This window comes from Mauremys reevesii, linkage group 7 (genome assembly GCF_016161935.1).
Source record: "Mauremys reevesii isolate NIE-2019 linkage group 7, ASM1616193v1, whole genome shotgun sequence".
Taxonomy (NCBI): Eukaryota; Metazoa; Chordata; order Testudines; family Geoemydidae; genus Mauremys; species Mauremys reevesii.
The window spans coordinates 71,026,969-71,051,021 of record NC_052629.1 but is presented as its reverse complement, the minus strand read 5'-3'; the positions used below and the strand labels follow the sequence as shown (position 1 = coordinate 71,051,021).

Below are 24,053 nucleotides of genomic sequence, written 5' to 3'. Positions count from 1 at the left end.
ATTGTAGCTTCATTTTATATCAACTTACAGGGTGAGGGGGGGGACCACCATTTTGGGCCCCACCAAAAATTATACAAACCTGCTGCCTATGCCCCAGGCAACTCATGGCATTTCATTGGCAGCTGTTTCCTGGGAAGCCCCCCAGGGAAGCCCCCTCGTATGAGCCACTCGCCGCCCCCCCCAGAAACCCCCTCCCCACCAGCCACAAGCAGAGGAATGCAGAGGGTTCAGTCCTAGGACCCAGCGCAGGCGAGACCTCCTGACCCACTTTCCAGGGCAAGGTAACTCTAGGTCATCGCCTTCTCGCTCGGCTGAGGCTGGCAGCTGCGCGTTTCTCTTCCACTGGGGGAGGGCCCCGGCTCCCAGCCTGTGCGGGGCGCATGGCTGAGATGGCAGCGCAGCTCGGCCTAGGACAGAGCGCTACAGTCCAACAGCAACGCGAACAGCAGATTGCTGACAGCCAATGGCGAGGGCAGCCTTAGGTGGCACCAAATTTCCGCCAACCAATAGGATCCCCTCGGCAAGTCTAAAGGCATCATTAGCGATTCTCCCATCCTCGTCCTCTTCATCAGCATCCTTCTTACCTGGCATTGGGCTGCCAGTCCCAGGAAGAAAATAACAACAGCAGCAAGCGCAGGACACCGGAAAGCTTCACTGCCTCAGCCCTGGCAGCTGCCGCCTGCTAAGCCAAGGAGAGGGGACGCCGCTGAAGTGCTGCGAGGGCTCCCCGCGACAAAGCACGATCCATCTCCCAGGATCACGTTACCACGGGCACCACCACAGACGGTGTCTTCACTGAAGCGCAGAGCGGATCTGCAGGCGGCAGCACGCAGCTCTCCCTCCCTCGGGAGTCACAGCGGATCTCCGCAGAGGAAGCCGCCGGCAGTAGCTGTACATACAGCTCTGCGCACACACGCGCAGTCCCCAGATGCCTGCCAGCATGCTGCAAGAGGAGGTAAGCAGAGCCCTGGGTAGTAACTTCTAGAGACCTGCTACGTGAGCTCTGCTGAATAGATCCCTGATGCCACCAGCTTCACAGGGGGTTTAGTTTAACTAGAACTGGGAAATTCTGGGGGGCGGGGTTAAAATCTCGTTGCTTTTGTGTTACCCTCAAAGCGTTAACAAACGCAATTTGCTGCTAACCTGAGGCAGACTGAGCCCACAGAGGGGGAGCAAGATCTTAACTAGTTAAGTACGCCGCTGAAATCTCCTTGAGGAAGGGGGTGTGTGGAGAGAGGAGTGAATCATCAACTGCTGGTTTTGCGGGGAATTTTTTTTGAGCAAAGCCTTCAGCGCCATAGAAACGGTTCCATGCGAGTCTCTTGGGCAGATGGCCGATGGTTTTTATTAAAACTCCCAACGGAAATCTTTTCCAGTTTTTAAACCGACGTTCTCCTGCTGTGTTTATAACTCAAACATTGCAGCACTGTGCTAGCCTAGGACACTCAAGGTGAAATTGACTAGAAACCAAAGTGAAATTGATTATGCTGTGAACAAGGCAAGAGTAAATGAGAGGTTGCAAATATCCAGTGTTCAGTCGTCCTCAGCTCTTAATAATAACCTGAGGTGGGCGGAAATTAGCCTTTTAAAAATGAATGATCTCCGGGCAGTTTCCGTTCTAGACGGATTTAGCTGATTCCCCCCATCTAACGCCTCCTATCCACAGCCCGTCTGTGCAAAGTGGGAGGGAAATGCTCCCAGCTCAGAATGGCAGGGCGTTCCCGCCCCTTTCCAGGAGTGTAAAGGACTACACGAGGTGCCGGGATGCGGAGAGCCTCCAGCAGAAATGCATGCCAGGACTGATGTTTTCCTTTCCTTTTTTAATATTTATTGAGGGACTAGACTTAACTGACACATCTGCTGCCTTCTCTCTTTTTCTCAAGGTTGTGAATGACCCTGCACTATGTTGCTTGTGGGGTGCTGCCGTATACTGGCCTGAGATTGTATTACTGAGGTCTGGTCCTGAGTCCAGCTCTACGGGGCACATAAACTTTAGTAGGCTGTCTGTGCTGGCTGTATACCAGGTTCACCTACTGGGTGCTTAATGTTGGCAGAGAGTGTGCGTGTGGGGGGGGGAACATCTGTTCTGCAGGTGGGAGCTGCAGAGTCGTTCATGAATGAGGGGCACTCATGTAAATGATCTGGCCACTCCCCCACCTCTGGACCCCAAAGCAGCCCTGTTCAATCCCCATCCTTCTCTCAGGGCAGAGGCAAGAGGAGCCAGCATAGCCCTTAGGCCAGAAGATAACTCCCCTCTCTCTCCTCCCCACCCCATTGGTCTCCAGCCAAATGAGTCCCCCTGTCATGTCTCTCAGCTGGATTTCAGAGCTGTCTGTGGGCCACATGGCCTCTCGAAGGCCTATGCAAGGAAGATGACCAGCATAACTGTGCTGCTATAATTATATCCATGTCAGTAAAGTTCCCCGTGGGGTCAATCTGGGATAAGAGCATCAATGTGGGGTGTAATTATACAGGCATAGCTATGCTGGTAATTTCCCCTATATAGACAAGCCCTGAGCCCTCTTGGCCAATTATTATGCAGCCAGGGAAGTATATACAACCTCCTGGTAGGAAGTCATATGGGTATATCTGACATTTGGGCTGGGGAGAACCCTAACGTGCCTAATATTTGGATTATAACACATTTCACAGGCACTTTAGGTCTGTCCCCAAAACCTCTGGATGTATCATTGCTATGAACATAAGAACAGCCATACTGGGTCAGACAAAAGATCCCCATCTAGCCCAACATCCTGTCTTCCGACAGTGTCCAATGCCAGGTGCCCCAGAGGGAATGAACAGAGCAGGTAATCATCCAGTGATCCATCCCGTGTCACCCATTCCCAGCTTCTGACAAGCACAGGCAAGGGTCACCATCCCTGCCCATCCTGGCTAATAGCCATTGATGGACCTATCCTCCATGAATTTATCTAGTTCTTTTTTGAACCCTGTTATAGTCTTGGCCTTCACAACATCCTCTGGCAAAGAGTTCCACAGGTTGACTGTGAGTTGTGTGAAGAAATACTTCCTTTTGTTTGTTTTAAACCTGTTGCCTATTAATTTCATTTGATGACCTTTAGTTCTTGTGTTATGAGGAGTAAATAACACTTCCTTATTTACTTTCTCCACACCAGTCACAATTTTATAGACCTCAGTCATATCCCCCCTCTTACTCATCTCTTTTCCAAGCTGAAAAGTCCCAGTCTTATTAATCTCTGCTCGTATGGAAGCCGTTCTATACCCCTAATCATTTTTGTTGCCCTTTTCTGAACCATTTCCAATTCCAATATATCTTTTTTGAGATGAGGTGATCACATCTGCACGCAATATTCAAGATGTGGGCATACCATGGATTTATATAGAGGCAACATGATATTTTCTGTCTTATTATCTATCCTTTCTTAATGATTCCCAACAGTCTGTTTGCTTTTTTGACTGCCGCTGCACATTGAGTGGATGTTTTCAGAGAACTAGCTAGAAGTACTCCACGATCTCTTTCTTGAGTGGCAACAGCTAACTTGGACCCCATCATTTTATATGTATAGTTGGGATAATGTTTTCCAATGTGCATTACTTTGCATTTATCAACACTGAATTTCATCTGCCATTTTGTTGCCCAGTCACCCAGTTGTGAGATTCTTTGTAGCTCTTCCCAATCTGCCTGGGACTTAACTATCTTGAGTAGTTTTGTACCATCTGCAAATTTTGCCACCTCACTGTTTACCCCTTTTTCCAGATCATATGTTGAATAGGACTGGGCCCAGTACTAACCCCTGGGGGACATCACTATTTACCTCTCTCCATTCTGAAAAATGACCATTTATTCCTACCCTTTGTTCACTGTCTTTTAACCAGTTACCAGTCCATGAAAGGACCTTCCCTGTTATCCCATGGCAGTTTACTTTGCTTAAAAGCCTTTGGTGAGGGACCTTATCAAAGTGACATTGACTAGAAAAGAGTTGTTGGGAGACAGGGTCCCCAAGCTGGAATGCAAAGAAGACAACTCTCCAGCAACAAAACTGTCTGGCAGCATGGATTTGCCTAGGCTGGTGTTTTGATCTAGGCTGCCATTCCAATTGGGTAGTGTCTGTACACACAGTTTGTACAAGTGGAAATGGCTGAGCAAGGCATAGGACAGCCGAGGCCCATTTGGGCTGATTCTCAGGGGTCAGACACTCCAACAAGTGCTCGGCCCCTCTGAAAATCAAGCCCATCATGCCCAGCTTCAGACCTGAGATGGGCACCCCAGTGTGCAGCCATGAAGCTACCACACCTGGCTGAGAGGAGGATCAGTTACTCCAGATTTAATGAAAGGATCCTGCCTAGTGAGGTCACTCATGCGTGATCCTTTCATCATGCACGTGTGATCTGGCACTCCTGCTAATACAGAGGGGTAGGGCATGTGAAGAATGAATGTTGTGTCATGCTTGCATCAGGGGAACTGGGAGCCAAGACTTCTAAGGTCTATTCTTAACTGTGCCACTGACTCACTGGGTGACTTCAGGCAAGTTACTTCTCTCTGTGCCTTGACTTCCCCATCTCTGAGTGTGGGAGATAATGATACTGACCGGTAACCATGAGGTGCCAACTCCAAGGTTTTAGCTAGGAGCATGCAACACTATCCTTATCCCTATCACTCCTCACCCAGAGATCTCAAAGCACTTGGCACAGGTCAGCCAGTATTGCTCTCCCCACTGGACAGAGAAGGAAAGTAAGGCAGCGAGAGGTGAAAAGGCACCACAAATGGGTTGTGAGGCTTAACCCAGTAATATCTGAACTGCCCTGAGATCCTCCATGGAAGGGGCTGTGGAAGGGAAAGGATTGGTATTAGGAGAAGCCCTGGGAACAAAGTGTGAATCTCATTCCCCCTGTTGCTGGTTTGCACAATGTAATTTATTGGTGGCTGAAAGAAACAAGCCCAGCCCAAGCTCTTAGGGACCCTTGAGTGATCAATGTAAAACACCCATTGACAAAGCTAAATGAGAGTGATTCCCTGTGCCCTTAAGGGGATCTCTGGTGGTGGTGGGGGGTGTCTTTAAACACCTTCGCTCCCACTCTCCATGCCCCCCAAAGCCCCAGGGCTGAGATCCACCCCTGTATAGGGCACCACAGATCCTGAGTGGTGCCTAGGGATGAAGTGGTGTCTAGGCCTCACACTGACCCCGGGGTGAGGGGTGGATTGCACACAAGAAAACAACATGCCATTGGCTGGGTGCTACTGGGCCTGGCTGGAGAACCCCAGACCAAGTCCTGCTACCACTCAGAGGCTTCTTTAGTAACCTTCTCCCTCCCTACGCCTCAGGATATGATGTGGGGGATAGCGGGGGTGGGGGGAGAGAGGGGGGCTGTGATGGAGAGACAGCCAGTCCTGGCTCCTAATGCCCCTCTGTCCTAGGAGATGGGTGTGATGGTGGATCAGCAGCCCAGAGCCAGCCCCTCTTGATCCTTGTGGTGGGGACCAGATTGTAACCAACACAATGTTGTTTGTTTTTAATGTCCCCTCCCAATGCCAGCTCTCCAAGGATCTCCCCTCCCACACTGTCACCGCCAGGGCGACGAGGAATGGGGGAGCAGGCATGGAGAAGGCCCTGTCCAACCAAGAGGACTTGGGAGGAGATCGGGGCATGACGGACGATATCTTTGATGAGAGCTACTGTGAGAAGGAGGGCCCCAAGCCTGCCAAGAGATACGTCTGGAGGAACATCGTCCTCATGAGCCTGCTGCATTTAGGGGGCTTGTACGGGTTGTGGCTGATACCTGCAGCAAAGCCTGTCACCTTGGCATGGGGTAAGTGGAGGGGACTCTCCCATCTTCCCTGTCTGAGTGTGAAACTGCAGGGGGTGGAAGAATACAATCACCCAAAAGGGAATGAGGCCAGTGCCTGAGGGTAATAAAGAATAGAGGTTGCAGAAACTGTCACGGGGTCTTCCAGGAGCACAAGAGGCCAGGCTTGCAGAGCGAGGTGTCTCATGTGAGTGAAGGCACAGGAATGAGTTAAAGCTGGAGCTAATTCTTGTATCACTTCCCCAATCACACAGATAAAAATTGAAACATTAAGTTAGACTCTAAGGCAACCTTGTACAACTTCGTTAGGTTGTTTCACATGCAACTAGTTCCAGTCAAGGCTGCAATGGATGAGAGATGACTAGGGCCTGAAGCAGGCAGGAGGCTTAATTGTTACCCCTTGGATTTCTAAGACCTGCTGGTTTGACTTTCTGCTCCTGTGACTGTAGCAGGCAGTGGCTGGTGGGGTGCCACAGGCATGGTTCACAGTCTGCCAAAAGGCAGTGGCGAAGGCACCAGTGTGAAGCCAGCATCTCTCAGAATGCTGCCATGCACACAATGGTCCCTTTACAAAAGAATCCTGTTGGGCTTTTACCCTGTGAAACTGACATGCTCCAAGGACAGCGTCTTCCCCTGCATCCCTGATAATCTGGGAACTGCGCATGCTGTCCCAGGGGCTGACCTCGCTGGGGGGAATATGCAGCATCAGCGTGTCCTTGGGGAAAGCTTTCACGGCCCTTGACACTGTTTTGTGCAGCAGAAAGCCTTGCTCTTTGGGCCCCGCTGCTCTCTGGTGCAGCATTATCTGTTCTGAAAGCCCCAGCTCCAGCCTTGCATGCAGAGTTCTGGGAGCCTCACAGACCTGCTCCAATGGAGAGATGGGCCTGCACCTCGGCATTCAGCACGACAGCCAGATACCCTCAGAACTAAGTTAGGGTGAGTGAGGAGGAAGGGGGTTGGTTTGGTGGGTTTCTTCCAGGGAAATGGGACGACCATGTGGTCCAGAAATGGGATGAGCTGGGATCCGTGTGGGAGTTAAATGATGTCTGTCCTTCTTATCCTTCCCCACCTAACAGCATTTCTGATGCATCCCTAAGCACATCTGCCCCCTCTGTTCTCATCCCATTTTGCTCCAGTGCCCCCAAGTCTGTGTCTCACCTTCCTCTGTCTCTGGCAGTGCCTTAGATCTGTTCCTCACAGCACACTTGTGTTCTCAGTTCTGTACTGTTGCTTTTCTTTGCTGTTTTCGGTTTCAGGTTGATCTTTCTGGATTTTAATTTCAGTTTAGCAGTGCCCTACCACCTGGGACAGATGAGCATCCCTTATTCAGAATATATACTACAGTCGTAGCTCCAGTCTATGCTCTACCACTACTGTAAGCTGCGGAGTCTGGGACCAATAGCCTATTATATTTTTGTAAGGAATTACTCATAGTTATACCATCCTAAACCACTCCTCTGTCAGCTTGATGTTCACATCCCTCGGAGTCCTATAGACTTTCTGGTTCTATCCCCTTTAATTTCCATCTTGCCAGGTTCTACATACTAAGTTCTCATTGCTTTTCAAGCTCTCCAGCCCTTTGCTGATGTTTGCCCTTCTCAGTTCCTGCCCGTGTTATATCACACAATCTCTTTCTGGACCAGAGTTCCCCAGAACTACATAGTATTGCTAGTCGGGCAATGTCCCTCCACTGCAGTGTCTGTGAGATCCCTTTGGTCTCTCAGCATTGCTGCTTTCTATGCATCTCCCCTATCATTACTGTCCAGCCAGGGATTCTCTTCCCCCAGAGGCACTACCTGAATTTGACTCTGGACTCTTTTATGTCCTGACTGTGGCCCTCTGTTGTGGCCAAATCGCACGGAGGGGAAGTCGGGGAGGGTGGTATACCCTCACGGCCCTGCGCTGGGGGCCATTCTGTGCATGCTGTCCTCCTTGTGCTGTGGTGGAGCAGCCTGGGGGTTGCTTTGATTTACACTGGCCTGTAATGGCCATAAAGGGGCTATACATGAATCAGCATGGTGCAGGGGTGTTTTAACAATGCCCATTTCCTGCAGTGCCAGCAGTGGGGAACATGTGGGACATTTGTTCTGCGGTGCTGTGGGATCGTCCTTGCACTATGGTGACGCCTCCCTGGGCCAGTTAGGCAGAGCTGGCAGCCAAAGAACCCTGGCGGCGCAGTACAAATCAGCTCTACTCCACCCGAGGATCTGGCCCATATTATCTAACCTCTCTACAGATGCTCCCTTATTACTCTTTCCTCAAAGCTGTTGGCAACATCTCCTAATTTAGTATCCTCTGCAGATTTAATAAATGTGCCACTTGCCTCTCCTCCAGCTCAGGGAGGAGGCAAGATATTTCTGGACAGAGCTGTCATCCAATTCTATCCACAATTACTCCTTCTAAACACTGGCCTTTGGAAATGGTGCATACGCGGTACCCTTATTGCTGCTCCTGGGAGCCTGTTCCATAGAGGAGTCAGACTTCCCTTCATCTTCAAGCACCACAGCCCCAGAGCTAGGGGAATATTTCATCCTTAAGTTGTGCAAAGAGTGGAGGAACAGAACTTTCCATCTCAATGCCATTGAAGTCAATGGAGTTTCTAGATCAGGGGTTGGCAACCTTTCAGAAGTGGTGTGCCGAGTCTTCATCTATTCACTCTAATTTAAGGTTTCACGTGCCAGTAATACATTTTAATGTTTTTAGAAGGTCTCTTTCTATAAGTCTATAATCTATAACTAAACTATTGTTGGTTGTAAAGTAAATAAGGTTTTTAAAATGTTTAAGAAGCTTCATTTAAGATTAAATTAGAATGCAGAGCCCCCCCAGACCTGTGGCCAGGACCCGGGCAGTGTGAGTGCTGCTGAAAATCAGCTTGCGTGCCGTCTTTGTCACACATGCCATAGGTTGCCTACCCCTGCTCTAGATTCATAGATTTTTCAAGCCATTTGGATCATCTGCATAACACAGGCCAGAAATCCTCCCTCAGATTCTGTTTGATCTGTAGTATATCTTTGAGGCATCCAGTCTTGAGCTGAAGACTTCAGGTGATGGGAAATTCACCATGTCCCTAGATGAGTTATTCCAATGGTTTTTCATGGTCCCCTGGTATAACTGAAATCTGAATCTGGCTCGCAGAGAGGGGAAGGCCAACACTTTCAAAGCGGCCAATGAGTATTGGGTGACCAGTAAGAACAAAAAGATGGTCTCTAACCCACTCCCTGCTGCAATAAAACCTACTCTCTTGTTCTGCCAAAATTCCTTCAGTGCCCTGTCTCCCTTTCCTCCCTTGTGTGCCTCCCTGTATTTGTCCACCACTCCCTTATCAGTTAGCTCTCCCTTAGGAGGTGCTATAAGCCAATCACGGCCTGGCATTTGTCTAGCAAAGGGATAGCTGAGGTTCCTGAACCCCTCTGTCACTCTGGTTGCCTTTCCAGTACCTTAGCCAAGAAACAACATGACCAAGACTGACAGCAGTGGCCCCATGCAGTGTCTCTAGGCCCGAACTCAGGGCTATAAATAGAGCATCTAGTTCCCTAACCCACAGTTTTCTTTTTAATGCCATTAAAGTTGACTAAAGATTCTCCAGTTTAATTCTCCAGGGACCCAGCTAGGGATGCTCTGGATCTGTCCCCTGTATGTTGCCCTGCTGCACCCTTCAACTACTTGTAGAAAGCATATTGCCTAGTGGTTAGAGCATGAGTTGGCCTCCTGGGTTCTAGTCACAGCTCTGCCATGGACAAGCGGTGTGACCTTGGGTAAGTCAATTTGCCTTCCTGTGCCTCAGCCTGTCTGTACAATAGGTATAAAGTCACACAGAGGTTTCATGAGCTAAGGTTTGTAACATGTTTCCACAGCATCTTATGTCTAGGGAGCGCCATGGGTTCTGGCAAATTCCCCGTCACTGAGAAGCCTCACTCTCCCCAGCCCTTTCCTCTTGCTCCTTCATGTGCTTGTCACTGAGGTTCTAGCGGAAATCCTCTCCCAGACCTGCGGAGCTGTATGTGACTGATTGAACTTTCCCACTCTTTTTCCTTTTCCTGCATCTCCCTGGTTCCAGCAGGATCAGCCATGTGGAAATACCGAGAGTTGCCTTTCCTGCAGAAATAGGGGACTCATTCCCTCAAGGGCTCCTGACCCAGCTTTGCAGACCTGAGAGGTGCTGAGACATTTGGGTGTTTTTTCTGAAGCAAAACCACACTCCAAACCTTTTGATGCTCTCCTGTCATTAAACCAAAGCTAGGCCCGACCCAAAGCCCCAGGCCCAAGCCCACTCCTGCTCCTGCAGAGCTGTGGGGCAGGCCAGCTCAGAACTCTATAGCCCAGGGCCATCTCTATCAACATTGCTCCTCCCCTTGTGTCCTCTTCTCCTGTTGATGTCAATGGAAAAGCTCTCACTGACTTCTGTGGTGCAGAGTCGAGTGATTTGTTCTCCACCTTTCTGTTCCTTGCCCCCTTCTCTGCCCAACCTCCATCCTCCTCACATCACTTTTGCCTGCCCTGGGAATCAGTTGCTCACCCGGTGACCCCTGTGCCCCTGGCAGATTTCAGAGCCTCTGGGGGGAGAGGAAGTTTGACAAGGGAGGATATGTAGGGATAGGCAGAGTTATGGAGAGCACTGGGGGGAAGAGGGGGGGCCAGAAGCTTGTTTGATATAATAGCAGCTGGGGAACCAGCGGTGGATTTGAAGAGAGGAATGATGGAATCTGATCAGCAGACATGGAAGATGACTCTAGCAGTTGCACCTTGTACAGTGTGTGTGGGGAGGGCAAGTATGTGCTTGAGATGCCAGAGGAGGATGGTGCAGTAGCTGAGGCTGGACATGAGGGCCTGAGGAGAGGTGTGGCCCTGAGGGTGGAAAGAAAGCCCAATCCGGGAGCTTTGAAGAGGAGGAAGTGGCAGGTGATTACTGGAGAGTAAGCACGGATCCGTTTGAACTAAGGAGCTGTGTGAAAAACAAATGGGCACTCCTGGAAACTATGGTGACAAACAACAACCAAAGGCTTTGTATTTAAAAATAGATACCCAGAGGATAACTCTCACTTGTCCTTCTTTCTCCCAGCAGCCACTGCCAGAATCCACATTGCTAGGATTCTAGGTGGGGTGGGTTAAAGGCCATTAAGTGGGCACCAGAGGTACTGCCAAGTTTACCTGTGATTCCTGCTTATATACACAGGCTGAAATCAGTGCAGTTGAAACGTGGAAGGTGTTTTCCCAGGGGATATTAGGAGGTGGATTTTGCACTGTACAAAGATCGACTGGTAGGCACTGTGGGTGCATCCCCCATTCGCAGTCGCCTGAGATTACAGGGAGGGAGGGGAGAATGTTATGATTTCTTCAGTCCTTGTGACTGAGCTTTTGGCCCTTCCTTCTGATCACATTTTGCTTTTCAGGTGCATATCCAGGCTCCCAGTTCTCCTCTGATATTCGACCCTTTGGGGTGCCACAGGGTCTTAGCTCTAGGACCAGTAGCTATAATCCATTGTATGGGGATAGACCTATGCACATGGGGACAGGGTGGCATGGGTCTGGAAGACAGAAGAGCACATGCTTTTTATCCAAACAGGTCTCTCCCTTTAAGGCAGGGATTCTCAAACTGGGGGTCGGGACCCCTCAGGGGGTTGCGAGGTTATTACATGGGGGGTCGCGAGCTGTCAGCCTCCATCCCAAGCCCCGCTTTGCCTCCAGCATTTATAATGGTGTTAAATAGATACAAAAGTGTTTTTAATATATAAGGGGGGTCGCACTCAGAGGCTTTCTGTGTGAAAGGGGTCACCAGTACAAAAGTCTGAGAACCTCTGCCTTAAGGGATGGAACTCCACCTGACTGACTCATGACAGCACCACAGGGGAGCAAACAAAAAAAGCCAACTTGACACTCTCCCAATCCACCACCTGTGGCCTGCGTACGACTTGGCAATGAATCTAGAAGCTGAGCAGAGAGGAGAACTGAGGAGTAGGGAGAGGAGATGGGTAGGAAGGGGGAAGCTGAGCAGTCTCCAGTCGATGATGGAGCTGAAGGTACGGTCTAGGATCTGATCGGACAGCCACTTTCCCCAGCTCGCTCCTGCTTGGGTATTCAAAAGGGTGGGGGAGAGAAGATGACCCTGTGAGTAGTTCACTTTCTGTAACATCTAAAAACACCTGCCAGTCAGTGTGATGTCTAACATTGTAGTGTGTCTGGGGGGCGGGAAATAAGCATATCTATAGGGAAATCTTAAGGGCTTAAACCTATAGCGGGGCCCCTCGGTAACTATGCAGGATAGCTATCCGGGCATAAGCCATCTACCACAGAAAGGTGTAAATGCCAAAGAAGTCTAACTAGGGGAAATATGATTAAATGAACTAGGAAGAGGAGAATTTATCCAGATTATCAGGGGAAATGCCCGAAGAGCGAGATCTGTTAGAGTTGTTGCCACAGGGCTGTACTGGAAGCAGCAGTTTTATTCACTGAGTGTCCATCATCATGGTATCAAAGCACAAGTGTCTCTTTTGCCTGTGCATCTTCAGAAGAAAGTTCTGCTCTTGTGTTGGATCAAGTTCTGCTCTTGTGTTGGGGGTTGGACTAGGTGACCTCCTGAGGTCCCTTCCAACCCTGATATTCTATGATTCAATGGAAAATTTCCAGCTGGACAACGTGCTCTAACTTATCTGACTCATTGCCTTCCCCCCACCCTTTTCTTATGTCCAGGGTTCCTGTGTTTCCTGCTGAGTGCTCTGGGGGTCACAGCTGGAGCGCATCGTCTCTGGAGCCATCGGTCCTACAAAGCTGGCTTGCCCCTCAGGATCTTTCTGGCCATTGCCAACTCCATGGCTTTTCAGGTAGGGACCCCTCTCACTGGTTGTCAGCTTGCCTGTCCATAGGGAAGCAATGAGTCCTAAACTGTATCCACACATACAACAGGGAAGCAGGTTGAAGTCACAGTCTCTTCTTCTGTACCATTCCCCTCTGACAGCTGTATCTCCAAAGTTATGACTAAAATCAGAGATCTTCACCTTTCACATGAGGGGGAGACTCATTGAGTAGCACTGCTGCTGGGATGAGTGAGGGGTATTGGGAGTGGGAGAATGGCTAAGAAAATACACCAATAGGAAATCACCCCAAACCAGGAGGATTTCGCTCTCCCTCTAGGGGCTCTTCTCCTCTTGACAGTTGTGTCTGATTCCCATGAAGGACTTGGTAGAATTAGAAAGGGCTGACATATGGGCCTAACTTTCCTCTTGCTTAGAAAGTTGCTAAAAGGAAATACTTTCGCCCAGCATGTAATTAGGCTGTGGAACTCACTACCACAGGAAGTCATTGAGGCAGAGAACTTACCAAGATTCGAAAACAGATTGGACATTTATACAGATAACAAGAATATCCAGAATTACCATCATAATTAATGACAACAAATCTGCCAGACCTCCCACTAAGGGCATAAGCCAGGCAATAACTGTTAGAGACCACATCTGCCCTAATGGAGGGCAGATCATCCCACATCTGCTTCTGTGGGGTTCTTACGCCTTCTGAAGCAGCTGGTGCTGGCCACTGTTAGAGACAGGATATTAGACTTGGGTCTACTCAGATCTGGCAGTTCCTTGCAGGCAGAATTGCTGTGTCTCTGACTCTCCAGAACCTTTTCTCTCTCTGGCAAATGGATTAGCTCCTCCTTGGCCCTGCCCGTAACTGCCTGGAGCTGCTAGCAAACACAGTGGGATCACGAGTGAAGCTCTTTAGGAGCTTCCTTTGCTCTGATGGTAAACGTGCCAGCTAGCAGCCGTCAGAGGCAATCAGGGTGATGGGTGCTTAAATCATAGAATCACAGAATATCAGGGTTGGAAGGGACCTCAGGAGGTCATCTAGTCCAACCCCCTGCTCAAAGCAGGACCAAACCCAACTAAATCATCCCAGCCAGGGCTTTGTCAAGCCTGAGCTAAAAAAGTCTAAGGAAGGAGATTCCACCACCTCCCTAGGTAACCCATTCCAGTGCTCCACCACGCTCCTAGTGAAATAGTTTTTCCTAATATCCAACTTAAACCTCCCCCACTGCAACTTGAGACCGTTACTCCTTGTTCTGTCATCTGGTACCACTGAGAACAGTCTAGATCCATCCTCTTTGGAACCCCCTTTCAGGTAGTTGAAAACAGCTATCAAATCCCCCCTCATTCTTCTCTTCTGCAGACTAAACAATCCCAGTTCCCTCAGCCTCTCCTCATAAGTCATGTGCTCCAGCCCCCTAATCATTTTTGTTGCCCTCTGCTGGACTCTTTCCAATTTTTCCACATCCTTCTTGTAGTGTGGGGCCCAAAACTGGACACAGTACTCCAGATGAGGCCTCACCAATGTCGAATAGAGAGGAATGATCACGTCCCTCGATCTGCTGGCAGTGCCCCTACTTATACAGCCCAAAATGCCATTAGCCTTCTTGGCAACAAGGGCAAACTGTTGACTCATATTCAGACAAGAACAGTCCGAGGTTCACCCACCACTACTGAGTTTGGGGTTAGAGGTGGAAACAGGAGAACGTACCCCAGCTGTGCCCTGCCCCTCCCAAGGTGCATTTCCAGCACTGGCACGGTACATGTTCCACTGCTGCTTGTAAAGGGAGCCAGGCTCTGCCACCACTACAAGAGCCTGTTCTCGCCAGGTGCTGACTGCCCCGAACTCCAGCTGACTTCTGGGGGAGCTGAGGATACTTGGCACGGTGCAGGACGGGGCTCTAGGGGCCCAGTGGTTGGAACTGGGAATCGAGGCCTGGCACTCGTATCCAGCTCTATCACTAATATGTTGGGTGACCCACAGGTAAATCACATTCTCAATGCAAGAAGGATGGTCTTGTGGTTAAGGTGCTAGACAGGGATGCAGGAAGTCTGGATTCAGTTTTTGGCTCAGATTTTTAAAGGTACGTAGGAGTTGCGATGCCTAACTGATTTAGGAGCTTAAACCTTATTTCAAAAGTTATGTAGGCTTCTAAATGACTTAGGTTTTGCAGACCCTAAATACCATTACAAATCTGGTCCTTAGTCACTCCGGGCCTCACCCTTCCCACCTGTAAAATGGGGCTGAGAGTGATGCTTTTCTACCCCGAAGGGCGATGAAGAGAAATCCCCCATGCCTATGAGATGAAGGAGGAGCTCTGATACTTAAGTGACAGGTGCCCATAGAGGAGTTGACTCACCACCAGTGCCCCCCTCGAGGCTGGGCATGGCAGCATTTTCCTGTTTAGCGCTCCCAGCTGATGGGTGCCCCAGCCCTGTGGTGGCTGGCCTCTTCGTGGCATTCAGCCCTCTGGCCAGGTCACTTTAAGCCTCTCTCCTTCTGGGGTAAGAAATTCCAACCAATAGTTTCAAAGTCTCTGTGAGGTTTCCAGCCGCTGGGACAAGCAGCTCTTACAGCCTTTCTCCAGGCTCTGATTAGTCCTTATCACCTCACATCACGGCTTCACGCCACCTTCCCAGTGGCTGGGGTGGAAAACCCAGGCCCGCCCTCTTCACGGGTCCCAGTCCAGGGACCTGAGGATGAGCCGCCAGGGTCTGTTCTGTCATACACCTTGCTGCAGCCTCCCAGAACCCCTGCCTCCCATTAGTCTTCCTCAGCCTTCTCGCCAGCCCCTTCCTGGGCTCTTTGTAATGAGCCACATCTCCCTGGATTTCTCCTCTGAGGTCTGGGTCCTGCTCTCGTGGCAGGGTCAGCCACCGCAGCTCGCTCGAGGCCGGTGTCTCCCAGAGATGTCTGAGTGCTGCAGAGTCCTTCCCTGCAGCTCCTCAGACGTGTCCAAACACCTTGTCGGCTTCCCCGCCTCCAGCTTCCTCCTGGCTCAGGGTGACCCACCTCTGGTCCCAGGCTTCCTCCTGGCTCTGGACCTTCCAGTTCTGGCTCCAGGCTTCCTTCTGCATTTAGTCCAGGAAGTTCCCAGCTACCTGTCTCCTGTGCCTCCCCCGGGTCTTCTTTTCTTACTGCCCTATGCCCCCTCCTTTAGGAAGACTCAGTTCCTTCCCAAGTGAGTTTGATGACCATTGTGCAATATGCCTCCAAGTGCCACCCACAGGCCTAATGGGGCTCAGGCTCCTGTTAACCCGTGGTTAACCATAACCAGTGTGGGGTTTATACATCCTATCACAGTGCTACAAATGTGCCTGCATAGTGCTTCAGTTTCCCAGCTGTTGACCGTCACCGAATGATATTTACCCAGCTTTTCAAAAGTGCTGTAAGATCTCTGTGTAAGAGGGATAATGTAAATGTGAACTGGTTTTATTACAGCAGGTCAAAATAAACTGTTTACATAAAATCATGAACATTTCAATGTTTTCAAATCTGGGTTTGTTCCCACAGGTTTTTTAAATGGACTGATATTTTGGCTTTAAAAAAAGTCAACAGAACTTTCTTTAAATGTTTTTTTTGGAAAATGTTTGAAAAACTATTTTTTCCCATTTCAAAATGGAAAATTTTCATTTTTTGAGAACATCCAATGGAGCGGGGGGGGGGGGGGAATCACACTGGGGCTAAGCTGATGAATCAGTATTGGCAAAGCAGCAGAGACAGGGCTAATCAAATCCCCCAAATGATCGATTAAAAAAGGTGAATTAACAAACAATAGAAGCTTTTGAGGAAAACTTAAATGTTCTGAGCAAAAATTTCTGGTTTTGAAAAAATGGCCATTTAAAAAAAAATCAAATAAAACCCATAAAAATATGGACTTAAAGTCAATGAGATTTAGGCACCTAAACCAGTTAAGGGATTTTGGTAAATTCCACTAGGTACCATTTTGCTTCTTTAGACACTGGACTACGTTGTGTATATATAGCCCTAGCTCTAACCCTTGCTGATCATCCAGCCATGTTCATTCCAGAATGACATCTATGAGTGGGCCCGAGATCACCGCGTCCACCACAAGTTCTCCGAGACAGATGCGGACCCTCATAACGCCACGCGGGGATTCTTCTTCTCCCACGTTGGCTGGCTGCTGGTGCGCAAACACCCTGACGTCATCGAGAAGGGCCAGAAGCTAGACCTGGCTGACCTGAAGGCCGACAAGGTGGTGATGTTCCAGAGGAGGTGAGCTGCATGCGGCCGGGGTAGGGGAAGAAAATAGGGTGATTGTGGCACAAGGTGAAGGGCAGGTGTTGTGACCAATGTATCACTGGGGAACCAAAGGGGCTCTGAGGCATGGCATCTGGCTACAGGAATCTCTTGCAGGGGTAGTCAGTAGGCGGACCGCGGGCCAAATCTGGACCGCCAGACGCATTTGAATTGACCACAAAATCTTTTATTTACTTATTATCATTATTTTCTCTGGAGTCTGGACCTTGACTAGACCTTGACCAAGACATTTGGACCTTGACAAAAAATAATTGCTCCAGAGCAAAACTAACCCTCTTGGCATGGCTCAGGTGTAAGTGTTTGGAGTATCGGGGCCATTGTTTGGGAACCTGGGCAGAAATCCATGTGGAACAAGTTCCGTCCAGCACAGCAGTGGGATATATTACATGTTTTGCTTTGTTTGTGGGACAGGAGGAAATGGGGTTAGAATAGGCAGGGCTCCAGCCTCGCTGGGAACGTCGCTGGCACAGAGGGCCCAATGCCCACCGGCTGAATCCCTCTTGTATAGAACATGTCCCACTGCTGCTGCAGCCTTAGCAGGGGTAAAGCCCCAGGCAGCCTGTGAGGAACAATAGTTCCTAGGTAGGGGGTGAGAGGAGAGGCTTCTGCTTGTATTTCAGGGCCTGCCTCTTGCCCAATCCCCATACCCCCATGGAAATGGAAGAGGCACAAGATTGTCTCCCCCGCCACACACACACCCCAGCTGCACTTAGACTCCACCATCTGGTGTCTCCCCCGGAGCAATCTCTCACTTGCTGGGATTGGGTTTCCCTCCTTCTATCCCCTCCCCAGCGGCGCACACACAGCCCGGTTTCCCAGGGCAGCTGAGCGCCAGGCCTCCCCCAGTGTGAGTGACAGGTTCCCTGACAGACGGAGGAGAGGAGTCTGCTGCAGCTCACAAGTAAGGAGCCAGAGCTCGAGCTGCAGCAGCACATGCCCTGAGATCTGGAGGTACCTGGTTTAATCCCAGGTGCGTCAGCCAAGATGGCAGCTGTCACGCTTCCCCCCGTACAAATGTGACCTGGCAGCAGTAATGATAAATGGAGCCCCAGGAAGCCTGGCAGCTCTGCTTCACAGCACCTGTACTCCATTCCCAGGTCATCTGCTGGGTCCTTCTTACCCCTGCCAGTGGGGGTGTGGCTCTCATTGTGTGCCCAGCCTATCCCCTTTATTCTCCTGCGCCCACTTTGTCGCTGCCCTTGTTTTCCTTTTTCTCCAGAGGTAAAACCGTAGAAGGGGATGGGTAAGATTCTGTGGCCTGCATTGTGCAGGAGGTCAGACTAGATGATCATAATGGTCTCTTCTGACCTTAAAGTCTATGAGTCTATGAGTATAGTTAAAATTAGCACCTCTCCCCCACCCTAGAGACTCAGCCCTGTAGATGACCTGAACTGCCCGTGCCCTTCAATGCTCCTCCATGGGATGCGCCTGCCCACTAACTCTCTCCCCGTTATCTGTTTCCTGGCAGGTTTTACAAGCTTTCTGTGGTGGCCATGTGCTTCCTGTTCCCCACCCTAGTGCCCTGGTGCTTCTGGGGGGAATCTCTCCGCAACAGCTTCTTCCTCCCTGCCATCCTGCGCTATGTGCTGGTGCTCAACGCCACCTGGCTCGTGAACAGCGCTGCACATATGTTTGGCAACCGGCCCTATGATCGAAACATCAACCCCCGGGAGAACCGCTTGGTCACATTTGGAGCCTTAGGTACGTTGGTGGCGCCTTTTAATTCCAAACCACTTCACAAACTGACTGTGAATGAGACAGGCAGAGATCACTGTGCCCGCCACTGAAATGCAGCTGTGTCTGGGGAGGAACACAGCAGCTATTCAGTAGTGCATAGCAACAGCGCACGAGAGTCTGGGAGGGAAGGGAAGAGGGATAACATCCATTTATAAAACTATAGGACGGGGAAGATTTTAGGTGCATAATTACATAAAATGGACTAGATCCTCACTGGTGTAAATCTGCATTGCTTAGAAGTCCATACAGCTATCCTGATTTACATCAGGATCTGACCCTAGGAACCCCAATGTTCCTGCACTCGCATACGGGAAAGCCAGAAGCACGTAGACTCCATCTGGGTGATCTTGCCCACGCACCTGCAGACCTGCGCATTCACTGGAGTGTCTCATGCTCTAGTCAGTGGGTACATAGGGCAGTGGAGTTATCTTCTCCAGTGTCCTGCATATAGCACCTCTGTATCTCACAATAAGATTTATTTGCCCTGCCTGAAGGTCTCACCACCTGTTTTTTATGATGACAGTTGTCCCCTGCTCTCTTTTTTCACCTCTCGGAAATGATGCTTCTGAAATATCTGGACACACATAGCCAGAAGTGCCCAGTGGTTTCTGGGTGCTAGAATTGAGACAACCAAGTCCTGATTTTCAGAGGACCTGGGAAAAATGAGCCCAGAATCACCATTAGCTTTGTACTGCTTTCCTGGGCCAGATTCTCAGCTCGTGTGTATTGTAGCTCTGTGGACTTCGGCAGCACTGCACTGATTTACATGAGCTGGGGATCTGGCCCCAGACTTTCACTAGCAAGAGTCAGAGCTGCACAGTTCCCGACTGGATCTGAGCTTCTCAGACTGGGGATGGAAGATGAATGGGCAGAGCCTCAAAGAAGGGCCAGGACTCACTTCAGATCTCGCCAGGAGCTCAGCCAAAGCGAGACGGCTTCTCTCTGGGAGATGGAGGAGGAATCAGAACCCCCAGAAGCCTCACTAGGCTCTCTGAAAGGGGCCATTTTAAGGGCTTTAATAAGGGGAGGCCCAGGCACAAGCAGAAGTGCCAGAAATATCCTGAGTTTTCTCACCCAATTTGACAGCTTCAAGAGGGTCAGGTAAAGAGCTAACCAAGTTCTGGCCAGACCTGTGCTGAGATTAACTTGTTCTCCCCTCCAGCCTGCTCTGGCCTCCTCACACGCCCTTAGCACCATCCTGGTCCTCCTCCGGTGTTGGACTCGGTGCAGAGGAGACAGGGCTGGTGGGCAATGTTACACATGGGCAATTGAGGCTGAGGAGTCTGAGCTGGTGTAACTTGCACACCAAGTGTTGGAAGAGGGGAGAGCAGCAGGACAGCCAGCCACCACGGGCTGCTCAGCCTACTCCCCTCTGCCTTTCCCCACCCACTCAGGCGCTGCGTGCCTGGCTCCGAGCACTGTCCCTTTGTGACTGGCCGTTTGCAGGCAGGTCCCATTGACATTCTTCCCGCCTTGGCCTCTCACCGGTGCATCATCACCAGCCTGTCGATGGGGGAGTGCGCACGTGGCCAGTGCTTCCACCACCACCTTGTCGCACCCTGCTCAGAGCAGGGTTGATGGCCCAGTGGTAGCAGTGCTCGGGCTCACCCCACGCTGGCGCTTCCACTGTTGGAGCAGTGCCAGGGATAGACCAACGCTGGGAGACTTTCTAGAAACCCTCGTGCAGGCACAGCCTCGGCACACAGAGCCCAGGGCCTGGGCCAGCTCCCAGCGAAGTCTGGGCTGCAAGGGGAGGAGGATCGGGGGCTGTCCCCGCCCCAAGGGGAGCACAGTCTGCATTCGGCACAGATGGCCCATTCTGGGGACATGGTGCCCGAGCCTGGGGAAGGGGCTTCTAGAGCGTGACGGTTTCAAACCCAGGTTCAGGTGCATTTACAGTGTCTTGTCCCTGCTCTTCCATTCCAGGCGAAGGCTTCCACAATTACCACCACACCTTCCCCTACGATTACTCCACCAGCGAGTTCGGCTGGCACTACAACTTCACCACGGCCTTCATCGATCTCATGTGCCTCCTGGGGCTCGCCAGCAACCGCAAGAAGGTCTCCAAGGAGACCATCCTGGCTCGGAAAATTCGGACTGGTGATGGCAGCCACAAGAGTGGCTGAGGGCCTGTGTCATCCCCCCACAACCTCTTCACTCACCCCAAGCAAGCTGGGCACAGGGTTTTATGTTCTATTTACTAACCATTGAATAATGCTACCAGGTTGCTTCAGATGATGGTGATTTTAACCCCCTCCTGCACAATGTATTTTAAATGATGTATTTAAGACCTATAACTTTGTCTCTCTAATGCTCAGCAGCTCCATCCCTCTCTTCTCTCTTTCTTCTTTTTGTTCTTCTTTTGTCTCTCTCTGGCAAGATCTCTCCCTTTCCCTCTAAACCCTCCATGCTTCATTCTCTCCTTGCCAGTGCCTCTCCTTGGCGGGGAACTGGTCAAAAGCGTGTCCGGGGCAGATCGTGCCACTGGCTGGAGAGTGGGAGTGGAGGGGAGTCTGTACCAGCTGGCTGAAGAGTTGAGCCAAAGTCAGGGACTCTTTCCCTAGAAATCCCCCTTTCCTGCCTCTGGTTCTCCTGCCCTCCTAGGGCTGCTGACTCAGTATATGAATGAGTGTCTCTCTAGGAGAACAGCAACAAAGGCCTTTCCCAGAAGGAATAGCAGCCCTGTCCCCTTGCTTGCTATCAACGAGAGAGCACGATGTTGTCTCCTTGGTGCTGGGCCTCCTTTGGCTCCTGTAAGCCGAAGGAAGGTGATGCTGGGGATGGGGAGAGGAGACCCCTGAAAGCGTCTTCTGGAGGGGTAGCATCAGCTGCAGAACATGGTGGCATGGGGCGCGTCAGCTGCCTTCTCACCTCGCTGGAGTGTCACAATGGCTCCTCTTGCCGCCCTGCGGCACCTCTGTGCTAGAATTGCCTGGAACGACTCAAGCTGGGCTCCTAGCTGCCTGCGTGGGAAAGCTGCAGACAAGGACATCTGGGGAAATGAGGGGCTTGATGCCACTGAAATACACTGGCTTGGGATGGGACGGATTGGAACTGTGGACAGTATTTCCCAGGAAGAGACTCTTCCGGAAGAATGACAGCAGGAGAAGCCAGAAGGAAGTGACATAAAGCCCCATCTCTGTGTTAAGCTGCTTTGTGTGTCAGAGGAATGAGGTCCCATTTCTATGGAGAATGAGGTCCTAGTGTGTGTCTGTGCCGGGGGCAGGAAAGCATGTTGGGGGGGGGGGGCATGATCAGCTCCCAGCCCCTTCCAAAGCAAATCAGAGCTGCCCGGGGGACAGTGACTGCCTGTTGCACGCACTGCGGTGGGAAGTGCTGGTGCAGCCGTTGCTGATGGTGGCCGTTCCCATAACTCCCCCCGACACACAGTGCTAGAGCAGGGTGCTGGCTGCTGGGCCATGTGTAATTCATCCCCTGCAGACAGGGCCTTCGCTCTGGCGAGGGGGGTCCACTGCACAGCGCCTGGGCACGGAAGGTGCCTGTTTCACTCCTTGGCAGCACTGACAGTGAAGGCTAATGTCAGGCGGACTGCACTGTCTGAGGCCTCAAGACATTGGGGGAAGCGTTAAAAACCCTTGTGCGTTTCACCCCACAGCACTTGCAGATGCCACAGACAGGCTTGGTGGGATGAGGCCCCATTCCCATCAGCCACTTGCCAGACAGTGCTGTGGCGCTAGGGTGACCAGACAGCAAGTGTGAAAAATCAGGACAGGGGCTGGGGAGTAATAGGAGCCTATATAAGAAAAAGACCCAAAAATCGGAACTGTCCCTATAAAATCAGGACATCGCCGGGTGAAAGCTAGCGAGGTGCCCAGGCTGCTAGATCCTGGGGCAGAGCTGGGAAAGGCTGGGCTGGGGTGGAGGAATGATGCTGAGATGCTCCTTCCCCCACCCCAGCTGTGCTGCGTATCCTCAAGGACAGGCTCCAGCCTTCCCATGCAGGCCAAGGTGAGCACAGCACTGCTGATGTCTTCCTGCGGTCGCAGAGCTCTTGCTGTCAGCCAAGAAGCTGTCCCTGGCCTTGTTCCTGTGCTTTGCTGTGACCAGAACTGTCCAGCTTTGCAGCCCAGCAGAGCAGCCTGCCCTCTGACTGAGCTAGTGAGATGAACAGGCTCAGGAGCGGGCCACCCGCAGATAATCCAGTCGGGAAGCTTTTAATTCCTGGGCTCTAAACCCGGGAGGTGGATGGCTGGGTGGGATTCCCCACGGTTGAGATTTATACCTGCCCAGAGGGTGGCTGTGAATAGTTTTATCCAACTGGATACAAAGAAACCTGCATGTCATAATCCTGGGCCAGAGCCATCCCTGGTCCAAACCCCACTGACTGGAGTCTACACCCTGGGTGAATTTGACCTCCCCCAATAGTTCTTCCCTCACCTCATGAGCCGGACATGTTGTGTGATGCAACCTACCGTTCAGATACATGTCACAACATGCTACGGCATCCACCATCCTCTCAGGAGAAAAGCAAGGGGTTGATTCGGGCATTGCCTCAAAATCCCAAGAGTACTGATCACATCCAAAAATCCTGACGCAGTGGGGGAAGCGGAGTGGAAGTAGCCAAACAGCGCCGGTGTTTGCCCAGTCACTTTGTTGGTAGATTGGCAAACATCTCTGGGTGCCTTAAGTCTATAATACACATAGGAGTATTGACAGCTATTTGCAGGATGTTTTTTTCTTTCATGAATTATGGAAATGTAATTAATTATTTAATTGCCGTCATCAAATTGTGGGTGCAGGTGATTTTGAATGTATTGAGTTAGAATTTGTTAGATTAAGGAACAGATGCATCACTTTAAATAGAACTTTGGTTGCTTTATATTTCTTCCTTTGGTGGCATGTTTGTATCCTAAGTGTGTCCTCTGTGAGTTTAGCTAAAGTGAGTCAGAGTGAGAGGTGGATGTAGACAAAGCACCAGCATGTCTAGTGGCTAGAGCACCAGGTCTCCTGAGTTCTATTCCCAGCTTTGCCACTGACTCAGTGAGAGATCTAGGGCAAGTCAGTTAATTTCTCCATGCCTCAGTTTCCCGCTCTGTAAAATAGGGATAGCACCCTACCTCACAGGGGTGTTGTGAGGCATAATTAATACTTGTAAAGTGAGGTCAGGGTGTGGAAGGCCCAATATACATGCCAGTGGTGGCGATGGTAGTAAATGACTGGATTGCAAACAGTGTTCTCAGCCCCTCTGGTATCCTGGAGACGGGACGTGCAAGTGTTGGATAAGTAGTGAAGGATTGGAAGGTTGAATCTGTGCATTGTCTAAGCTCTGTTGCTACTGAAATGTGAGTGGGATACAACTTTCCTGGTTCGGTTTCTGCATTCTAAGATCTCTATGTTTTGTCTACTGAAGAACTTTTTGAAATAATTTCTACTAATTTGGAATCAGGCGGCTGGTTGTGCTGATCTGAACTGGTATTTGTTCATAATAAAAG

General features: G+C 50.6%; 1 protein-coding gene across 1 annotated transcript; it reads left to right on the top strand.

Annotated features, from left to right (window-relative positions):
• The first annotated feature begins 506 nt into the window (after positions 1 to 506).
• SCD (stearoyl-CoA desaturase) lies at positions 507 to 22,127 on the top strand. Its single transcript, XM_039481482.1, has 6 exons — positions 507 to 955; positions 5,514 to 5,787; positions 12,472 to 12,602; positions 16,613 to 16,818; positions 18,332 to 18,564; positions 20,527 to 22,127. Exons 1-6 carry the CDS (start codon positions 929 to 931, stop codon positions 20,724 to 20,726), a joined length of 1,071 nt encoding a protein of 356 aa, XP_039337416.1. The 5' UTR covers positions 507 to 928; the 3' UTR covers positions 20,727 to 22,127.
• The last annotated feature ends 1,926 nt before the right edge of the window (positions 22,128 to 24,053 follow it).